At 42.1% G+C, this 23,323-nt stretch overlaps 1 protein-coding gene across 5 annotated transcripts in view; it reads right to left on the reverse strand.

Moving 5' to 3' along the window:
• LOC134342833 (beta-1,4-galactosyltransferase 5-like) overlaps positions 1-23,323 on the reverse strand; it is a 90,695-nt gene that overhangs the window by 11,502 nt on the left and 55,870 nt on the right. For all 5 annotated transcript variants that reach the window (XM_063041446.1, XM_063041447.1, XM_063041448.1 and 2 more), the window contains exons 4-8: positions 23,053-23,177; positions 11,089-11,205; positions 9,135-9,322; positions 8,635-8,757; positions 5,900-6,001 (exon numbers count right to left, since the gene is read on the reverse strand). In XM_063041446.1, the coding sequence (XP_062897516.1) occupies positions 5,900-6,001; positions 8,635-8,757; positions 9,135-9,322; positions 11,089-11,205; positions 23,053-23,177 (655 nt within the window). The remainder of the gene's footprint in view (positions 1-5,899; positions 6,002-8,634; positions 8,758-9,134; positions 9,323-11,088; positions 11,206-23,052; positions 23,178-23,323) is intronic.

A 23,323-nucleotide genomic window follows, 5' to 3' on the forward strand; every position in this document is an offset into this window, starting at 1 on the left:
GAGGGAGGGAGGGAGAGAGAGAGAGACGGGAAGGGAGGGAGAGAGAGAGAGAGACGGGGAGGGAGGGAGAGAGAGAGAGGCGGGGAGGGAGGGAGAGAGAGAGAGAGGCGGGGAGGGAGGGAGAGAGAGAGAGAGGCGGGGAGGGAGGGAGAGAGAGAGAGAGAGACGGGGATGGAGGGAGAGAGAGAGAGAGGCGGGGATGGAGGGAGAGAGAGAGAGAGAGAGGCGGGGATGGAGGGAGAGAGAGAGAGGCAGGGATGGAGGGAGAGAGAGAGAGGCGGGGATGGAGGGGGAGAGAGAGAGAGAGAGGCGGGGAGGGAGGGAGAGAGCGAGAGACGGGGAGGGAGGGAGAGAGCGAGAGACGGGGAGGGAGGGAGAGAGCGAGAGACGGGGAGGGAGGGAGAGAGCGAGAGACGGGGAGGGAGGGAGAGAGCGAGAGACGGGGAGGGGGGAGAGAGCGAGAGACGGGGAGGGGGGAGAGAGCGAGAGACGGGGAGGGGGGGAGAGAGCGAGAGACGGGGAGGGGGGGAGAGAGCGAGAGACGGGGAGGGGGGGAGAGAGCGAGAGACGGGGAGGGGGGAGAGAGCGAGAGACGGGGAGGGAGGGAGAGAGAGAGACAGGGAGGGAGGGAGAGAGAGACAGGGAGGGAGGGAGAGAGAGACGGGGAGGGAGGGAGAGAGAGACGGGGAGAGGGAGGGAGAGAGAGACGGGGAGAGGGAGGGAGAGAGAGACGGGGAGAGGGAGGGAGAGAGAGAGACGGGGAGAGGGAGGGAGAGAGAGAGACGGGGAGAGGGAGAGAGAGAGACGGGGAGAGGGAGGGAGAGAGAGAGACGGGGAGAGGGAGAGAGAGAGAGAGAGACGGGGAGAGGGAGGGAGAGAGAGAGAGAGAGACGGGGAGGGAGGGAGAGAGAGAGAGAGACGGGGAGGGAGGGAGAGAGCGAGATACAGGGAGGGAAGGAGAGAGCGAGATACAGGGAGGGAGGGAGAGAGCGAGATACAGGGAGGGAGGGAGAGAGAGAGAGAGACGGGGAGGGAGGGAGAGAGAGAGACAGGGAGGGAGGGAGAGAGAGAGACAGGGAGGGAGGGAGAGAGAGAGACAGGGAGGGAGGGAGGGGGAGAGAGAGAGAGAGAGGCGGGGATGGAGGGAGAGAGAGAGAGAGACGGGGAGAGGGAGGGAGAGAGAGAGACGGGGAGAGGGAGAGAGAGAGACGGGGAGAGGGAGGGAGAGAGAGAGACGGGGAGAGGGAGAGAGAGAGACGGGGAGAGGGAGAGAGAGAGACGGGGAGAGGGAGAGAGAGAGATGGGGAGGGAGGGAGAGAGAGAGACGGGGAGGGAGGGAGAGAGAGAGACGGGGAGGGAGGGAGAGAGAGAGACGGGGAGGGCGGGAGAGAGAGAGAGAGACGGGGAGGGAGGGAGCGAGAGCGATGGGGGAGAGAGAAAAATAGAGAGACAGACTGACAGACAGAGAGAGGGACAGACAGGCAGAGAAAGAGAAATAGAGACAGAGAGAGAGAGACAGAGATAAACAAAGAGAGAGAGAGAGAAAGGCAGACATATAGAGAGAGAAAGAGAGAGACAGATAGACAGAGGGTGATTGATTTCCCAAGTACAGAGCCCTCAACAGCTGATCCGCTGTTGCTGATATTGTTACTCCCGCGATGCTTCAGTCAGCAGTACTGGTATATAGACAGCTTGAGCACGGGGCTGTGGAGCCTCTGAACCCCAAAGGCGTGCTTGTCTTCTAGCCCACATCCTTGGGATTTCAAAAACCAGCTGGTCGTGAGCCCTGAAGAGTGGGCCCCACCACCACAAAAGAGCCAGTTTGAGTTTAACTCCAGGTCAGGGTCTCTGACTGCACACCATCCACACTTAAAAGTCCTCGACAGTCTTCCATAAATACCTTTTTATGCAAAATCTTACAGATTGTGCATACATAAATTTCATCTGCAGTTGCTGCCATTGACTTCTGCAGCTCACTCGGAATAATTGTTGGCGTCTCAGTGGCCTCTCCTTTAAGTGCCATTCTTCTCTGGCGACCATGTTCTCTGATCTGGTCAGTATGGCTAAGGTTTCATATTATTCCATTTTTTCTAATATGGACTGCACTGAGCTTGAGGTATGTTGAGGGTCTTTGAGATGGTCTTGTACCCTTCCCCAGATTTGGGCTTCTCTATTAACATTTCCCTGACTTGTCTTGAAAGTTCTTTTACCTCATTTTGGTTTGCACTGTTGAAAATCTACCAAACTGTTGCACCTTACAGAGAGAAGGGGTATTTACTATTATGAATTAATTGAAAATTTAGTGTTTCACAGTTATGGATCAATGACATCTCTTCTGGGGAAGATAAGACCCATACAAAAGTGAAGGGTTACACCTGAACCCATAGGGAACCAATAACCTTGGGGGCAGGTTTGCTGGAGTTGTTCAGGAGGGTTTAAACTAATTTGGTCGGGGTTGCGAACTGGAGTGATAAGTGCTGAGGGTGGGGTGTTTGTTTACAAACAAGAAGTGTGCAGCGAGATTGCTAGCAAGAGGATAATGATAGGGCAAAGTTGCAGGCAACAGGATGAGTCGCAATGTAAAAGGCAGACAAAATTGAAAAAGGTGATGGAGTATTGAAGCTGTTACATTTGAACGCACGCAGTGTACGCAATGAGGTAGATGAACTTGTAAAACAGTTGCACACTGGTATGCATGATGTTGTAGACATCACTGAATTATGGCTGAAAGAAGATTATAGCTGGGTGCTTACTGTCCAAGGATGCACATTGTGTCGAAAGGACAGGCTGGTGGGCAGAGGAGGTGGCATGGCTCTGCTGGTAAACAATGAAATCAAATCATTAGGAAGAGGTAATAAAGGAACAGATGGTGTTGAATCATTGTGGATTGAGCAAAAGAATAAAGAGAGTCTTTTTACTCTTATATATACAGACCCCCAGACAGTAGTTAAGACGTGGTCTACAAATTACAAAAGGAGATAGAAAATGCATGTCATAAGGGCAATGTTACAATAGTCGTGCGAAATTTCAGTATGCAGGTAGATTAGGAAAACCAGGTTGGTGTTGGATTCCAAGAGGGTCAATTTTTAGAATGCCTATGAGATGGGTTTTTAGAGCAGGTTGTGGTTGAGCCCATTAGGGGATCAGATATTCGGGTTTGGGGGTTGTGCAATGAACTGGAATCAATTAAAGAGTTTAAGGTAAAGGAACCCTTAGGGACCAATAATCATTAATAGGATAGAATACACCCTGAAAATTGAGAAGTAGAAGCTAAAGTCAGTATTACAGTGGAGTAAAGGGAATTACAGAAGCATAAGAGAGGAGCTAGACAAAATTGATTGGAAAGGAACACTAGCAGGGATGACTGCAGAGCAGCACTGGCTGGAATTTCTGGGAGCAATTTGGAAGGTGCATTCCAAAGAAGTAGCATTCTAAACACAGGATGACAGAACCGTGGCTGACAGGAGAAGTCAAAGCCAACATAAAAGCCACATGGCATATAATAGAGCAAAAATGAGTGGGAATTTAGTGGATTGGAAAGCTTTTAGAAACCATCAGAAAGCAACTAAAAAAGTCATAAAGAAGGAAAGTAAGCGAGCCAATATTATCAAAGAGAATGGCAAAGGTTTCTTCAGATATATAAAGTATAAAAGAAAGGCAAGAGTAGATATCGGACCGCGGGGGGTGAGGGGAGGCAAGAAAATGAACTGAGTGAAGTATTTTGCATTAGACTTCACTGTGGAAGACATTAACAATATGCCAGAAGTTTGAGAGTGCCAGAGGTCTGAAGTGTGTGAAGTTGCTAATAATAATGAGAAGATTCTTGGGAAATTGAATGATCTGAAGGTAGATAAATCACCTGGACCAGATGGTATACAACACAGGGTTCTAAAAGAGGTGGCTGAAGGGATTGTGGAGGCATTAGCAATGATATCTCAAGAATAAATTGATTCTGGCATGGTTCTGGAGGACTGGAAAAATCACAAGTTGTCACTCCGCTCTTCAAGAAGGGAAAGAGGCATAACAAAGAAAATTATAGACCAGTAAGTTAGGCGTCAGTGGTTGGACAGATGTTGGAGTCAATTGTTAAACATGTAGTTTCAGGGTACTTGGAGACACATGGTAAAATAGGCGATAGTCAGCATGGTTTCCTTAACGGAAAATCTTGCCTGACGAATCTGTTGGAATTCTTTGAAGAAATAATAAGCAAGATAGACAAAAGAGAATTGGTGCTTGTGGTGTACTTGGATTTTTCAAAAGGCCTTTGACAAGGTCCCACACAAGAAGCTGCTTAACAAGTTAAGAGTTCATGGTATTATAGGAAAGATACTAGCGTAGATTGAAGATGGGTGGATTGGCTTATTGGCAAGAGGCAAAGAGCTGAAATAGAGGGAGCCATTTCTGGTTGGCTGCTGGTGACCAGTGGTGTTCCACAGGGGTCTGTGTTGGGACCGCTTCTTTTTAGGTTATATGTCAATGATTTGTATGATGCAATTGATGGCTTTGTGGCCATGTTTGCAGACGATAAGAAGATAGGTGGAGGGCAGGTAGCTTTGAGGAAGCAGAGAGGCTATCGGAGGACAGATAGATTAGGAGAATAGGCAAAGTAGCAGATGGAATACAGTGTTGTGAAATGTATGGTCATTCACTGGTATGGTAGAAGAAATAAAAACATAGACTATTTTTTAAACAGAGAGAAAATGCAAACATCAGAGGTACAAATGGACTTGGCAGTTCACGTGTAAGATTCTCTGAAGGTTAATTTGCAGGCTGAGTAATGCAAACGTGATATTAGCATTCATTTCGAGAGGACTAGAATAGAAAAGCAAAACTGTAATGTTGAGGCTTTATAAATCATGAATGAAAAATCACTTGGAGTATTGAGGGCAGTTTTGTGTCCCTTATCTCAGAAGGGATGTGCTCACATTGGAGAGGGTTCAAAGGAGGTTCATGAAAATCATTCTGGGATTGAAAGGGTTGTCATATGAAGAACTTTTAATGGCACTGGGCATCTGCTCACTGGAATTGAGAAGAATGAGGAGTGACCTCATTGAAATGTATCAAATGTTGAAAGTCCTCAATAAATTGGATATGGTAAGTGGATGTGGAGGACACAGCCTCAGAAAAGAGGGTCGACCATTTAGAACAGGGATGAGGAAGAATCTCTTCAGACAGAGTGTGGTTAATCTGTGGAATTTGTTGCCACAGACAGCTGTGGAAGTCAAGCCGTTGGATATACTTAAGGCAGAAGTTGTTAGATTCTTGATCTGTCAGCCCATGAAAGGACACGGGAAGGCAGCAACAGACTAGGGCTGAGAGGGAAAATAGATCAGTCATGAAGAAATAGTGGAGCACGCTCGAAGGGCCAAATGGCCTAATTCTGCTCCTATATCTTATGGTTTTATGGTCAAGACAGGTGATCCTCCAAATTCCTGCATCAACAAATTGGACGAGTTGGTACAGTAATATATTGAACCCAAGGAACTTTATCGTAGTAATTACGAAGAGGATGAATACTTTTTCAGTCTCACAACTTTGGGTTTTAATTTAGTAAATTGTTCACAAGTGTTGGAATTTTTCCTTTTTATTTGATGCGCAATATTTCGTAGATTAGCTCAAAAAATCCTGCTCCAGTATATTTTAAATTTAGAAAATGAGACAGTAAAATATGAAGACAGTTGTTGGGGCTGAACAACTTTTCAAGGTACAGTATTTTAAAACAATTTCTACCTTACTTTACTGGTTACTTTATTGGTTAGTCAGTCATCACAAGATCAACTACCATTTTACTCAATTGTAAGACAGTATACAAACTAATAAAGAATATTTCTTGCAATCACTTCCAGAATATAATCCTCAAAACTATGAACAAACACACTGTTGCAAAATTTGTACTCACCTTCCCAAGAATTGCACTTCGCCTCGATGATGATGAGGAACAGACTTATATTTTCCTAAATCACCCTCTGGTCTTGTTACTGTAAGGCCTGCAAACTGCACCCTGTAAAAATGGTAGGAGAGCCAAATATTACTCAAATTTTGTCTCATTGTAAGTTGTGCTCAATTAAACAGAAATTTAAAAACTATGGAAAAATTTGCAACCACAACAACCCTCAGAGAAGTTCAAATTTGCCGCCAGCTAAATTTATTAGAATATCAGATGTCGCTCATCTTTCATATTTGTGTGGTTCATTCTTCAATGTACATTACTTTTCTTTAAGTCTCTAATTTGTGAAAGGGGCAAACTAATGAATCTGGATGTATAAATGGTGCACTACCCAGACGAGTATGATCTCTTCTTCTCAGACTTGATACTGTTATTAATATCTTGTGCTACTTTTGAGAGGACAGTCTTCACTCCAGTTGAAAATTTACTATAAAAGTGATATTTTTTCAAGCCTGTCTCAGATAATTAAAAAGAAATGCAAATCCTGCCAAAGAACATGTTTGAAACTCCAAAATAAAGACCCAAAGTTAAAGCAAAGGTTCTAATAAGAGGGTCAATACTTCTTCTCACGCAACGCCAATTTACAAAGAATTTTTTTCCTCTGTACTTGATCACTCACATCTATAAATTTTTGAAGAGAACTAGTTTATTCTTTTTATGATATTTAAACTGATACCAAATAATTAGTTCACATGCCATTTATTAACTACAGATAATATTTACTGCTCCTCGGGATACTGATTATTATCTGTACCACCAACTCTGCTAGCTAAATTACACAAACCAGATCTGACATGTTCAGTAGGCAGGGATATTTGTTCTGCTGCAACATGATTATACCAGCTGCACTAATGTCTCAAATGCTATAAAATATGATCTATTCCTCCATTGCCTGTTAAAAATCTTAACTACTGTGCTTTAACCAGCAATGCAGATCAACAGGGTTGTTATGTCCCCAAGTATTGCTGAAAAGCTAAATCATGTGTATTAGTTCTATCAATCCAAATGATGCTGAATTATTAAACCAGGAGGAAGGCGTGGACTCATTTTCAAAGATGGTCGCACCGTGGAATGGTTGCAAAAGACAAGTCTAAGGCATATGTAATTGCTTACAGCTGGGAGTACTCAGGTGAATGGATCTTTTTCAGTTGATCCATACATACCAATACAGATGCAAGACTTCATCCAATTCAATTCAGCATATGTAATATCAAAAGGACAAAGAACACTTGGTACTTCAAGGGCTGTGGACCCTGACATTACTCAACTACAGTGTTGAAGTCTGCATTCCAGAATAAGTTGTATTTTATCAAATTATTACAATACAGTTAAATACAGATATATACCCAGAGTAAAAATTACACTGGCATATCTGGTCTAGAACAAACTATATATCCAAACTGGCAAAATACCAAACAATCTGCTATTAACTAGCAAGAAACTAATGGTGGTTGCTGTAAGAGTGTAATCGGGAAGTAGTTACTCTCCAATTTCTCAAATACTAATGTGAGAATGACTCTGAAAAGCCTATTTCCATTTATTAGGCAGATATTTTTGTCTATCCTCAATTGTCCTTAAGAAGGTGATGGTCAACCATCACGTTGAACAGCTTCAATATTTTTGATGAAATACTCCTAGACTCTCACTTACAGAACTCCAGGATTCAAACCCAATGCCAATAAAGAACCAGCAATACATTTCAAAATCAAGATGATATGCACTTGAGAACTAATTGCAGATAGTGATGCAACCATACACTTGCTATCTTTGTCTTTTTTGGTGGCAGGGGTTATGGGTTTAGAAGATGCTGAAGGTATTGGCTGCATGAATAACTGCTGAATATTTTGAAGAAGGTATGCACACTGCAGCTGCTGTTTTTTTTGGTTGCCAGGGTGTCAGTCAAATGAACTACTTTGTCCTGGATGGCATCAAGCTTCTTCAGAGCTGCTGAAATATACTCCCCCCACCACACCTCCAAACAAACAAGTAGTGAATTTTCCATAACATTGACTTATGTCAGAAAGCAAGTCACAGACCTTTTGATAAACAGCCTCTGACTTAGCATGACCACAGTATTTGCACGGTTGATCCAGGTGTTATGGTCAATGGTGATCTCTATATATTGACAGTGAGGGCTCAGTGATATTGCCTTTGAATGTCAAAAGCAGGTGAACAACTTTACTTTAATGGAGATGGTAACTGTTTGGCACCTTGGTGATGCCTATGTTACCTACCACTTACCAGCCTGTGCCTGTTCAGCATACAAGTATCGGCTGCTGCAAGGTTACGAATGGAATTAAACCATGCATTCAACAAACAATATCACCATTTCAGATACGGTGATAGAAGCAAGTTAATTTGTGAAGCAAGTGAAGGTGAATGAATGTTCGGAATGATCCTGAGGAAAACCTACAACGTGGTCCTTGGAGTTGGATAAGTGACACTTGACAACCAGAATCATCCTGCTCTGTTTAAGACACGATGCTAGTTACTATAGTTTATTCTCCCTTTGATGCTCATTGACTTTGTTTCATCAGGGAGCACTGTTAACACTGGGGGGGGAAGTTTGAAATTCCACCCTCTTTCCTACCGCATTAAGCTTCAAGATTACCTTCAATATAGTATTTATTGAAGGAGAGTTACTCTTATTAGTAACATAAATAAATTCTCATTTTTATTCAACCAACCTGTTCCAGAGATCATCATCTTCACCTCCCCAGCCCCAAAATGCATTTGGGAACCCATTGATTTTCTTAAATTGTTCCACTGTTAATCCACTCACTCCTCCAAAAAATTCATTGTAAGGGAGTCTGTAAAAAGAAAGTTAAATGAATGGTATCCAGTCCAATGAAGGGGAAATCATAATCAAATTAACTGTAACCAAAAAAAATAACAAGACTTTAAGACTTGTGGGAGAGGGTTAAAAAAATAAGAAAATTAATGAGTAATCACAAATCTGTTTGCGCTACTTTAGATACCTCAAAATAATCTCATAACAAATCATTTGTTTATAGGTCTGGCATGTGCAAATTACACATCATCAAAGAGCACGACACAAAATAAAGTTAGCAAATATGTAATGGACTTAATTTTCACAAAATTAGACTTGAATGAAGGGAAATAAGATAATCTTATAGCTCCCTGGGACCCCTCACCAAGTCTATTTATGATTAATCACAGGACTTACAGGTACATATATTTATCTAATTTGGCTGCAAAGTGTCTTGGCATCTCCCCACAGCCATAGTAGTTGCGGTCATTTTCAGGTATGTGATCCACATCATGAAAGATTATGCAATCCCAGTTCATATCTTTCAAAGCCTCCAAAAATCCAACATTGAAGAGCATTGCACGGTTAAATGGGTGATACCCTGCCTAGTAAAAGAAAATCATAATTGAATTATTGTTAAGTACACACAATATCCTTAACACAAAAACACAGATTTGCTGCAGAAGTTGGACCATCTGGCTCTTCAAGCCTGGTCCATCATTTATCAGGGTCAATGCCAATCTTCTACTACAGATCACATCCTTACATGTCTTAATTCTCGTATTGCCCAGGAATCAACCCCTCTTTTTGAATTAACTGAATAACTTAGCATACACCTCCATCCAAGGTAGAGAACTCCAACGTTTCACCAATATGTGAGAGTGAAAAAATCATTTCTCATTTTATATTATGTTGTGACTGTGACCACTGGAATTAGACACCACAGCCATGAGCCACATCTCCACTGCCTCTACCCTGTCAAGTCCTGTAAGAATTTTAAGTTTCAGGAGGTGATGGCCATTCATTTTGCTAAATTGCAGAGAATATAGATCAACTCCACCTAATTGCTCTCACGTAGCAAAGCTGCAACCCCCTTACCCCCCCCCCCACACACACACACACACTCAGAAACACGTCTTCTTACACTCTGAGCAAATATGTTATTTTTTTAGTTGGAGACCAAAATCAAACTATGCAGTGCAGATATGCAGGGCTTTTGTGAGACGATAAATGAAGGCACCTTTACCAGTATACTCAAATCTTCTCATGATAAAGACCAACATACCATTTGTCTTCCCTAATCACTCGCTGCACCTTCAAGTGATTTATGTGCAAGAACATCTGTCTCTTCTGAACATCAATATTTCCTAATTCCTCATTATTTCATAAATACTCTGTTTGTCTGCACTGTGGATAAGCTCACATTACAGGTCCTCCTCAGACAAGAAGCACTCAATTAATGCACAGCCGAAAAATACGAATGTGTGCTTGCAAGATTGGCAAGATGGATTTGCCAGCTTCTGTGGGGTTGTGCACAATAGAAGCTGATACTATAGTTACATGACTCTCACATATACTAAAAGTTTTAATTTGAAACTAACTGTATAAAGTCTAATTTTTTGTGATTAGCACTAATGGGTGACAAAGTATTTCTCTCTCTTACAAATCACAAGTGACAAGTTCAGCAGCACTTGCTTATATCTTCTAAAATATCATGGATAACTACAAATAGCTCAGGGTAGTGCTTCTCCTAACCACTATATACAGATTTGAACAAAAGCAGAAATACAAGAATCATAGGTACACCACTACCTTCAAGTTCCCTTTAAACTGTATACAATCCCAATTTTAAAATTTATTGTTAATGTTTTATCATCACTGGATCTAATCCTGGAACTCACTTCTTAATGGAATAATGGGAATAAAAACTAAATATTTTGGCAACAATTAGGTTAAGCAATATCCATACAGGTGAGAACAGATTTTAACCTTTCAGATCAATGGCCTTCTAGCAGAAGTTTCAGTCAGGTCACTGACCTGAAACATTGATTCTGTCTCTCTGTACATTGTTACTGCCTCTCCTGATGAGCCTTTCCAATATTTCCTTTTTTTCCTACTTCAGGCCTCTGCTCTTGTTTTTTTGCCTTTAATTATGGAATTTTCAGTATAATTATAAATGGCAATCCATCAAGTTATAGGAAAAGTCTGTAAAAATGTAATTCCAATACTCGGGAATTTTTTTAAAAACTAAAATATGATACAACTTTGAATTCATGTATTTTTATTTTTCTTTCAGGACTATGGTTATAATTTTAAAACGAGTCTTGAAAATTTCGAGGTCATTTAAAGGTATTAGAAAGAAAACACTAACCTGCTCAATGACATAAAAGGCAAACTCCAAGCGCTGGTGCTGCAGCAATGGAATCAGATGCCTTAGAAGGATAGGGAGATGCTCGTGACGATTGCGGAAAGGGATTAAAATTGCCACCTGAAATATCGCAATTCAATTATACCATCAACAAATGTTTTTACTGTAAGATGGGTTAGGTTGTATTAACAGAATGGTTAATTCATTTAACTTCCAAATGCTCTGCAAACAAATTATTGCCAATGCTATTTTCAGTACACAAATAATTCTGCAAATCCAATTGATATGATGAGCACACAATTCTACTATCCATCAAAATAGTACTGTATGTAGTGTGAAATTATGAAATTACCAAGACATAGCAAACAATGAAGAACTGGTTTGTATATGCGTAAATCATGAAATTGGAGTATTTTTGTACATTAGAATGATGAAATTTTCATTAAAGTGTGCTTAAAATCATCACATGCTGGATATTTATTTAAAGTGTTGTCATTTGAGAAATGCAGAACTGACTGATTTGCAAAAAAATGTTCAGAGGTTAAACTTCAGAAATAAACTGAAACATTACAAAAATTCAAGAGTTGGAAGCAAAATAGATCTATGACAAACATCAATCTATGGTACAAGAAAAAAAACAAATGGCACATGAAAGAAATATTAGTTTATGGAACAGGAAAGAAAGGAATCTGATTTTAGTTAAATTTGACATCCATCATCGCTTGCTTGAATGGAAATAATGCTCATTCATGCAAGGATGAACTGAAATCAGTGGGTCTTCCTCCTCAAACAGAGAGCCAACAATTTTATTATTTTTGTTTAAAACAAAGGTAGTACCTTAAGAAGTATTCAGCACCCAGAACAATTTTCACATTTTACTGTCTTGTTTTCCAAGTTTAAAATAGACTGAAGTAAGAATTTTTGAGCTAAACTACAAAACATTGTGCATCACATCAAGTCAAAAGAAAAATGCCAAAAACCTGTCAACAATTGTCTAAAAATTATAAACCAAAATTCTGAGGCTGAAAACGTATTGATCCCCTTTGCAATTACTATGTTAACTTTCCTCAAGTGTAATACCAACTCATCCAATTTGTTGACGTCGAAAATTAGAAGATCACTTGTTTTCAATGAATTCATATGGAAAAAAAAAGTCCTCTGTCTGTAAGACCCAACAGTCTGGTAGATATTCAAAAGTACACACCACAATGATGACAAAGAAAGCATTTGAGGCAAGTCAGGGAAATGATAATAAATAAGCACAAATCTGGGGAAGGGTACACAACCATCTCAAAAGGCACTGAACATACCATGGTTAAAAAAAGAGGAAAAACTGTGACACCACAGCCATAGCCTTGGACAGCCGCAGCCTTAAACTTAGTTGGTGGAAAAGAATGGCACATGTCAGAGAGATTACTGTGACACCAACAATTACTTTGAGCGAGCTGAGTAAGTTGATGGCTGTAACTGGAGATGAAGCTCATGGCTCCACAATCTCTAAGGCCCTGTACTAAAAGTGTTTATGGAAGAGTGGTAAGGAAAATGCCCTAGCTAAAAAAAAACACATATCCTTGCTGATAAAGACATTGCAAAACATCACTTAGAAGCTACTGTAAAGATGTGGAAAAAGGTCTTATGGTCAGATGAGACTAAAGTCAAACTTTTTGGCCTCAATATTAAGTGGTTGGCGTTGCGCAAAGCTAATACTGTGCATCAGCCAGGTAACACCATCTCTACTGTGTGGTGGAGGTACATCATGCTATGGGGATGCCTTTCAGTATCAGGGAATGGAAATCTCATCAGGATTGAAGGGAAGATGAATGCTACTAAATACGGAGAGATACTGGATAAAAATCTGCTAGCCTCTGCCAAAGCTTAAACTGAGAGGAAATTCATCTTTTAGCATGACAATAACCCAAAATCACAATGCCAAAGCAACCGCAGAGTGGCTTCAAATGAAGAAATTTATGTTCTTGAGTTGCCCATTCAGATTCCTGACCTTAAATCCAATGAACATCTCTGGCAAGACCTCAAGTTTGCTGTCCACTGTCACTCATAAGAACATAAGAAATAGGAGCAGGAGTAAGCCTTTTGGCCCATCGAGCCTGCTCCACCATTCAATAAGATCATGGTTGATCTGACCATGGACTCATCTCCACCTACCTGGCTTTCCTCCATAATCCTTAATTCCCCTTCTATGCAAAAATCTATCCAACTTTTGTCTTAAATATATTTACTGAGGTAGCCTCCACTGCTTCAATGGGCAGAGAATTCCACAGATACACCACGCTCTGGGAAAAGCAGTTCCTCCTCATCTCCATCCTAAATCTACCCCCCCCCCCGAGTCTTGAGGCTATGTCCCCTAGTTCTAGTCTCACCTACCAGTAGCAACAAATTTCCTGCCTTATCTTCTCTATCCCTTTCATAATTTTACCTGCTTCTATAAAATACACTCCCCAACTAACCTGGCACAGTTTATGCAAATAGTTTTGCAAGGAGGAACGGGCAAATCTTGCTCAAGCTAATAGGGACATATTGAAAAAGACTACTGACTGTAATAGCTGTGGAGGTGGTCCAACTAAGTACTCAGCAAAGGGGTTTGAACTGCTGACATTTCAGTTTAAAATTTTTAGTTTTTCATGCTTTACAATTTTCTGCGTTTTTTTGGCTCTACTGTGAAAAAAGGAGCATGTGATTCACAAATAAAAATTTTACGTTAAATTGATCAAAGTCCCTGGTTGCAATATTCATTTATGTGTACAAGGAGTTGGGGGATAAATACTTTTCCAAGACACTGCAATCCCTTAAGCATAGCTAACTTGAAGGGGCGGGGGGGGGGGTTCACTTCTATTAACTTCTAGCTAAAGCCCAACCTTTTAATCTTTTGCTGCTGACTGACATGAATCAGTGGTTAAGCACAACATAAATACTACTCTGAAACTGCATGAGAATGAATGGCAGAAACAGGTCTACGCTATTTTAAGAAAAATGTTTTTTGAAGTTATTATAGAGATTTTCTTCTGGTTGTAAAGTTCAGTGAATACTACATGCAAAAACAATGACAGTTCATCTGTTTTAGTTTATGAATGTTGTTTGCAAAGATTAGGAAAAAAACTCCACACGGGCAGGCAACGGATCCTCCATCCATGATAATCTAATTTCTCCAAAAGGAAATATGACTCACCATTTTCTGAATGTGTCTCTACAAGAATTGGAATCTCTGGTTCATTGCTCAAATTACATTTTTCTAACATGACTGAGTTTCAGTGGGCTAGAAGAGCCAATATGAACTCCGTGCAATACTCACAGGAATTTATTTACGGAAAATGCTATAGCAGAGGGAAGTTGCCAAAATTGAGTTTCAAAATTATAATGCACAGCACAAGAACTCATTTCTAATTAAACCTGCATCAAATTCTAGCTCATTCAGTCCATTTTGCAGAAGTATTTCAAGATTTGGGCCCCAGAGAAGCTTAACTTAGTTTTGCCAACTTTAATAACTTCCAAAATAGCTCAAACTGACATTGAGGTCCTTTGGAGTATGCAGGCCTCTCCTTCACAAGTTCTACCAGTCTAATGTTGCCAGTACAATCTTCTATGTGGTGGTGTGCTGGGGCAATGGGTGCTGCCAACAGGCTCAATAACCTGATTAGAAAGGCTGGCTCTGTAATACGAGTCAAACTGAACATACTGGAAGCTGTGGTAACTCAAAGTACCCTATGAAAAATCCTGGTAATCCTGAATCATATTTCTCTCCCAATGCATGCCACCTCAGCTGAACAGAGGAGCACTTTTAGTAATAGATTAAGAAAAGTGCACTGATCCAAACAGTGCTATACCGTGGCATACAAAAGTTTGGGTACCCCGGTCAAAATTTCTGTTACTGTGAATAGCTAAGCGAATAAAAGATGAACTGATCTCCAAAAGTCATAAAGTTAATGACACAACAGGAATTCTGCAGATGCTGGAAATTCAAGCAACACACATAAAAGTTGCTGGTGAACGCAGCAGGCCAGGCAGCATCTGTAGGAAGAGGTGCAGTCGACGTTTCAGGCCGAGACCCTTCGTCAGGACTTAATGACACACTCTTTTCAAATTTTAAGCAAGATTATTCTATTATTTTTGTTTTTTGCAATTTTAGAGTGTAAAACAAAAGAAAGCAGCACCATGCAAAATTTTGGGCACCCCAAGAGATTTGAGCTCTCAGATAACTTTTACCAAGGTTTCAGACCTTAATTAGCTTGTTAGGGCTATGGCTTGTTCACAGTCATCGTTAGGAAAGGCCAGGTGATACAAATGTCAAAGCTTTATAAATACCCTGACTACTCAAACCTTGTCCCAACAATCAGCAGGCATGGGCTCCTCTAAGCAGCTACCTAGCACTCTGTAAATTAAAATAAATGACGCCCACAAAGCAGGAGAAGGCTATAAGAAGATAGCAAAGCATTTTCAGGCAGCTGTTTCCTCAGTTCGTAATGTAATTAAGAAATGGCAGTTAACAGGAACAGTGGAGGTCAAATTGAGGTCTGGAAGACCCAAGAAAACTTTCTGAGAGAACTGCTCATAGGATTGCTGGAAAGGCAATTCAAAACCCCTGTTTGATTGCAAAAGACCTTCAGGAAGATTTAGCAGACTCTGGAGTGGTGGTGCACTGTTCTATTGTGCAGCGACACCTGCACAAATATGATCTTCATGGAAGAGTCATCAGAAGAAAACCTTTCCTGAGTCCTCACCAAAAAATTCAGCATCAGAAGTTTGCAAAGGAACATCTAAACAAGCCTGATGCATTTTGGAAACAAGACCTGTGGACTCATGAAGTTAAATAGAACTTTTGGCCACAATGAGCAAAGGTATGTTTGGAGAAAAAAGGGTGCAGAATTTCATGAAAAGAACACCTCTCCAACTGTTAAGCACGGCGGTGGATCGATCATGCTTTGGACTTGCGTTGCAGCCAGTGGCACGGTGAACATTTCACTGGTAGAGGGAAGAATGAATTCAATTGAATACCAGTAAATTCTGGAAGCAAATATCACACCAGCTGTAAAGAAAGCTGAAGATGAAAAGAGGATGGCTTCTATAACAGGATAATAATCCTAAACACACCTCAAAATCCTCAAGAGGCACAAGCTGAAGGTTTTGCCATGGCCCTCACAGTCCCCCAACCTAAACATCATCGAACATCTGTGGATAGACCTCAAAAGAGCAGTGCATGTAAAACAGCCCAAGAATCTCACTGAACTAGAAGCCTTTTGACTGAATGGATGAACTAGAGTGGGTGAAAATCCCCCAAACAAGAATTGAAAGACTCTTAGCTGGCTACAGAAAGCGTTTACATGCTGTGATACTTGCCAAAGAGGGTGTTACTAAGTACTGACCATGCAGGGTGCCCAAACTTTTGCTTCAGGCCCTTTTTCCATAAGAGTATGCATACAGCAGAAACAAATTTACATCATCTTAGAATAAAGTTATTGCAGCAGTCTTTGCTTGTCAATAGAAGTTACATGAATAACCTTCTGTAATGAGTTAGTGATGTGAACTTCTACTCCCTCTACAAGCTGTACTTCTACTCCCTGAGTATAGGCAGAGACTGAAGACTGTAGCACCAACAGTGAGGACCAAGAAGGTTTGGACAACGGAGGCACAGGAGCGCCTACAGGACTGCTTTGAATCGGTGGACTAGACTGTATTCAGGGACCATCTTCAAACCTGGATGAGTATGCTGCAGTTGTTACTGACTTCATTAAAACCTGTGTGGATGAGCGTGTGCCCATAAAGACTTGCTGTACATTCCCAAACAAAAAGCTGTGGACGAACCAGGAGGTACGTCATCTGCTGAAGGCTAGATCGCTGACATTCAAATCTGGTAGTCCGGGCTGTACCAGAAAACCAGGTATGATTTACGGAGAGCTATTTCAAGGGTGAAGAGACAATTTTGAAAGAGGTTGGAGGTGACATTGGATGCAATTCTTACTTCCTACAAGGCGAAACCCAATACAGGTTCCCCCGCCATCTGAAGGTAAAGCGTTCCTATGAAATGGTTCGTAAGCCGGAATGTCATAAAGCGAAGAAGCAATTACCATTTATTTATATGGGAAAATTTTGTGAGCGTTTGCAGACCCAAAAGTAACCTACCAAATCATGACAAACAACACATAAAACCTAAAATAACGGTAACATATACTAAAAGCAGGAATGATATGATAAATACAAAGTCTATATAAAGTAGAAATACTTCTCTACAATCATTGCCTGAACTGTTCTCTGTAGCAAAAATCTCACGCAAGCGCTGTTGGCAGAAGCACGGCGCAAGCGCTCTCCAGTAACCTTTAAACTATGAAGCTGCCAAATCATACCAAATAACACGTAAAAATACACAGCTAATATAAAGTAGAAATAATGTACGTACAGTGTAGTATCACTTACCGGAATTGGGAAAGCACGGAGCATACTGATGATGGTGTGTTAGACTGAGTCGTTGGAGTTTGGGTGGTGCAGTGGCCCCCACCCTCCGGACAGCGAACTGATACCGATCCACGAAGCATTCAGGGGTACAGCAGTAGCCGGGAGGTACTCAGTACATCTTTAAGAAAAAAGCCCAAATAAACAAACTAATTAATTAGGTGACGCCCGGCACGTAATTGTCAACCCAGATCAGAGGCGATTGCCAATTGCATCGCCTCTGATCTGGGCCAACAATTACGTGCCGGGCAGTACCTAATTAATTAGCATATTTATTTCGGTTTTTTTCTTAAAGATGTACTGAGTGCCTCCCAGCAGCTACTGCATTCTCCGCGAATCGGTATCTGTCCGCGGCCTGGGTGTTGGGGTGGTGGGACACTGGGGTGTCATCTCGTCGTCTGTTTCCATTAGGGCAGGCAGCTCATCTTTTCCTATGACTGCCCGCCTCGATGTCAAAGGTCGAGGTTCGTCATCTGCTGAAGGCTTGCTTGACTGCTTAGCCTCGTGCATTTTTCTATCATACAGTTCTGTGTAAGCACTCAAACCATCCTGCAAATATCCCCTAAACCGACGTACCCTTTCAAAATTGAAGTCATACTTTATCATTACTCATTCGGTTTCAATTGTTATCCTTTCCTCTTCCAATTGCATCAGCTCTTCATCTATCAGTTCTTGGTCATGGGATGCCAAAACCTCTTCAACATCATCTTCGTCAGCTTCCACAAGCCAAACTCACTTTGTCCTTACTTGGTTCACCACGATCAAAACGCTTAATTATGTCTAGCGTTACGCTAAGTGTAACACCCTTACGAGCTCTTTTAGGCTTTTCCGATACCTTAGAACTCACCTTGCTAACGGCTGCTCACAGGCATGTGTTTAAGCAATGCCGGTGAGAATGCCATTCCGAATCCGGGGGAGAGCGGCTGCTCGGGGCGTGCGCTGCCTTTTATCGCGCGCAGATTTTTTTCACGTGCTACTTTTCTCGCGCGCTGCCTTTCTTTCGTAACAGTGAAAACAGGGTACTAATGTAGGTCTTTCGTAACAGTGAGGTTTCGTAAAGTGAACGTTCAAAAAGCAGGGGACACCTGTAGCATGAATGGCAGTGATGCTTCACTACTAGCTGAACTCAACACCTAGGCACGCTTTGAAAGGGAGAACACAACTACAGCTGTGAAGATCCCAGCTGCATCTGATGACCCTGTGATCTCTGTCTCAGAGGCCAATGTTAGACTGTCTTTAAAGAGAGTGAACCCTCAACAAGGTGGAAGGTCCCAATGGAGCATCTGGAAAGGCTCTGAAAACCCATGCCAACCAATTAGCGGAAGTATTCAAGGACATTTTCAACCTCTCACTGCTACAGGCAGAAGTTCCCACTTGCTTCAAAAAGGCAACAATTATACCAGTGCCAAAGAATAATAATGTGGGCTGCCTTAATGACTATCGCCCGGGAGCACTCACATCAACAGTGCTCTGTCCGCCAGAGAAAGCAGGATCTCCCAGTGGCCACACATTTTAATTCCACATCCCATTCCCATTCTGACATGTCAATCCACGGCCTCCTCTACTGTAAAGAAGAAGCCACACTCAGGTTGGAGGAACAACACCTTATATTCCGTCTGGATAGCCTCCAACCTGATGGCATGAACATAGACTTCTCTAACTTCCGCTAATGCCCCACCTCCCCTTGTACCCCATCCGTTATTTATTTTTATACACACATTCTTTCTCTCACTCTCCTTTTTCTCCCTCTGTCCCTCTGACTATACCCCTTGCCCATCCTCTGGGTTCCCCCTCCCCCGCCCTCCTTTGTCTTTCTCCCTGGGCCTCCTGTCCCATGATCTTCTCATATCCCCTTTGCCAATCACCTGTCCAGCTCCTGGCTCCATCCCTCCCCCTCCTGTCTTCTCCTGTCATTCTGGATCTCCCCCTCCCCCTCCCACTTTCATATCTCTTACTAACTCTTCCTTCAGTTAGTCCTGACGAAGGGTCTCGGCCTGAAACGTCGACTGTACATCTTCCTAGAGATGCTGTCTGGCCTGCTGCGTTCACCAGCAACTTTGATGTGTGTTGCTCGACAGTGATGAAATGCTTTGAGAGGTTGGTCATGACTAGACTGAACTCCTGCCTCAGCAAGGACCTGGACCCTTTGCAATTTACCTTTTCCCACAGTAGGTCAATGACAAACGCAATCTCAATGGCTCACCACATGACTTTAGACCACTTGCACAACACAAACAGCTTTGTCAGGATGCTGTTCATCGACTATAGCTCAGCATTAATACCATCCTTCCAACAATCCTGACTGAGAAGTTGCAGAACCTGGGCCTCTGTATCTCCCTCTGCAATTGGATCCTCGACTTCCTAACTGAAGACCACAATCTGTGCGGATTGGTAATAACATATCCTCTTCGCTAACGATCAACACTGGCACACCTCAGGTCCACTGCTTAGTCCACTGCTCTACTCTCTCTATACCAAGGACTGTGTGGCTAGGTATAGCTCAAATACCATCTATAAACTTGCTGACAATACAACCATCGTCGTTAGAATATCAGGTGGTGACGAGAGGGCGTACAGAAGTGAGATACGCCAACTAGTGGAGTGGTGCTGCAGAAACAACCTGGCACTCAACGTCAGTAAGACAAAAGAGCTGATTGTGGACTTCAGGAAGGGTAAGACAAAGAATCACATACCAATCCTCATAGAGAGATCAGAAGTGGAGAGAGTGAGCAGCTTCCAGTTCCTGGATGTCAAGATCTAACCTGGTCCCAACAAATCAATGTAGTTATAAAGAATGCAAGTCAGTGGCTATGCTTTATCAGGAGTCTGAAGAGATTTGGCATGTCAACAAATACACTCAAAAACTTCTATAGATGTACTGTGGAGAGCATTCTGACAGGCTGCATCATTGTCTGGTATGGGGGTGGGGGTGCTACTGCACAGGACCAAAAGAAGCTGCAGAGGGTTGAAAATCGAGTTAGCTCCATCTTGAGTACTAGTCTACAAAGTACCCAGGACATCTTCAGACAGTGGTATATCAGAAAGGCCACGTCCATTATTAAGGACCTCCAGCACCCAGGACATTTTCTCAGTGTTACAAAGACTTGGATGGCTCAGGGACAGGAAAGGTTACTGCAAGTGCCAAGCTTTAGATGTTTCAGAAAGGACAGGGAGGAAGGCAAAAGAGGTGGGGGTGTGGCACTGTCAATCAGAGATAGTGTCACGGCTGCAGAAAAGGAGGAAGACATGGAGGGATTGTCTAGGGAGTCTCTGTGGGTGGAAGTTAGCAACAAGAAGGGGTCAATAACTCTACTGGGTGTTTTTTTATAGATGACCCAATAGTAACCGGGACATCGAGAAGCAGATAGGGAGACAGATTCTAGGAAGGTGTACTAATAACAAGATAGTCTTGGTGGGAGATTTTAATTTCTCAAATATCGATTGGTATGTCCCTAGAGCAAGGGGTTTAGATGGCATGGAGTTTGCTAGGTGTGTTCCAGAAGGTTTCCTGACACCATATGTAGATAATCCTACAAGAGGAGAGGCTGTACTTGATCTGGTATTGGGAAATGAACCTGGACAGGTGTCAGATCTCTCAGTGGGAGAGCTTTTTGGAGATAGTGATCACAAGTCTATCTCCTTTACCATAGCATTGGAGAGGGATAGAAACAGACAAGCTAGGAAAGCGTTTAATTGGAGTAAGGGGAAATATGAGGCTATCAGATAGGAACTTGGAAGCTTAAATTGGGAACAGATGTTCTCAGGGAAACGTACGGAAGAACTGTGTCAAATGTTCAGGGGATATTTGCGTGGAGTTCTACATAGGTACATTCCAATTAGACAGGGAAAGGATGGTAGGATACAGGAACCGTGGTATACAAAGGCTGTTGTAAATCTAGTCAAGAAGAAAAGAAGAGCTTATGAAAGGTTCAAAAAAAAAAAAAAAAAACTAGGTAATGATAGAGATCTACAAGATTATAAGGCTAGCAGGAAGGAGCTTAAGAAAGAAATTAAGAGAGCCAGAAGGGGCCATGTGAAGGGCCTTGGTGGACAGGATTAAGGAAAACCCCAAGGCATTCTACAAGTATGTGAAGAGCAAGAGGATAAGATGTGAGAGAATAGGACCAATCAAGTATGACGGAAAAGTGTGTTTGGAACCAGAGGAGACAGCAGAGGTACTTAATGAGTACTTTGCTTCAGTATTCACTACGGGGAAGGATCTTGGCAACTGTAGGTATGACTTACAGTGGACTGAAAAGCTTGAGCATGTAGATATAAGTAAGAGGATGTGCTGGAGCTTTTGGAAAGGATCAAGTTGGGTAAGTCAACAGGACCATACAAGATGTACCCCAGGATACTGTGGGAGGCGAGGGAGGAGATTGCTGAGTCTCTGACAATAATCTTTGCATCATCAATGGGGACAGGAGAGGTTAGGGAGGATTGGAGGGTTGCGGATGTTGTTCCGTTATTCAAGAAAGGGAGTAGAGATAGCCCAGGAAATTATAGACCAGTGAGACTTACTTCAATGGTTGGTAAGTTGATGGAGAAGATCCTGTAAGGCAGAATGAGAGGTGACCTAATAGAGGTATACAAGAAGATGAGAGGCATTGAACATGTGGATAGTCAGAGGCTTTTTTCCCAGGGTTGGAATGGCTAGCACCAGAAGGCACAGATTTAAGGTGCTTGAAAGTAGTTACAAAGGAGATGTCAGGGGTAAGCCTTTTTTAAAAAAAAAATGCAGAGTGGTGAGTGCATGGAATGGGCTGCTGGCAACAGTGGTAGAGGCGGATATGATAGGGCCTTTTAAGAGACTCCTGGACAGGTACATGGAGCTCAGGAAAACAGAGGGCTATGGGTAACCCCAGGTAATTTCGGCATGGCTTTGTGGGCCAACGGGTCTGTATTGTGCGGAAGGTTTTCTGTTTCTACCATCAGGTAGGAGGTACAGAAGCCTGAAGGCACACGCTCATGATCTTCCCCTCTGCCATCCGATTCCTAAATTGACATTGAATCTTTGAACACTACCTCACTTTTTTTCTGAAATATACAGTATTTCTGTTTTTGCACTGTTTGTAATCTATTCAATATACGTAATTGGTTTACTTGTTTATTTTTTTTTCTCTGCTAGATTATGTATCGCATTGAACTGCTGCTGCTAAGTTAACAAATTTCACGTCACATCCTGGTGATGATAAACCTGATTCTGATTGAATACATTTATTTCTATGTTAAAGTTGATCAGAGCATTCCAAACCTTTGGGGGAAAAAATAGTACAAAAACATGTGAATGTTCAATATTTCATATGTACTTTTGGATACTTGGACCCGAAGAATATCATCGTTCAGAAAGGGGACTTAAAGTTAAGGACCATTCAGGATACCCAATGGTTCCATCACGTGAAAGGCCAGTGTGGTTTACTCCTGCTTCTTTTGCTGAATTTTGTGAATAAAGCTTTTCTTTGTAAGACCAAGGGTCATGATTTCATAATCAAAATATAAATATCTTACCTTCCAACGAGGTATGCAATCCCTTGGCTTCCAATGACCACCAATCTGCATGTAAGGATCCTTACTGAAGAACCCCTGGATTTCCTCCAATGAAATTTCAGTCATGTTTACATTGATTGGGCCCTCTGTGTGGGAACATCAAAAACAACAATTATCAAAAGAAAATAATTTGTTCTTGACCTCAGGGCGTCAATGGGCCAACCATCTTCAACAAAGTTTGTAACCTTTCCTCTGCCAATCAGTTAAAGGGGTACAGTACAGTAATATACCC

Source organism: Mobula hypostoma, chromosome 2, assembly GCF_963921235.1.
Source record: "Mobula hypostoma chromosome 2, sMobHyp1.1, whole genome shotgun sequence".
Lineage (NCBI taxonomy): Eukaryota > Metazoa > Chordata > Chondrichthyes > Myliobatiformes > Myliobatidae > Mobula > Mobula hypostoma.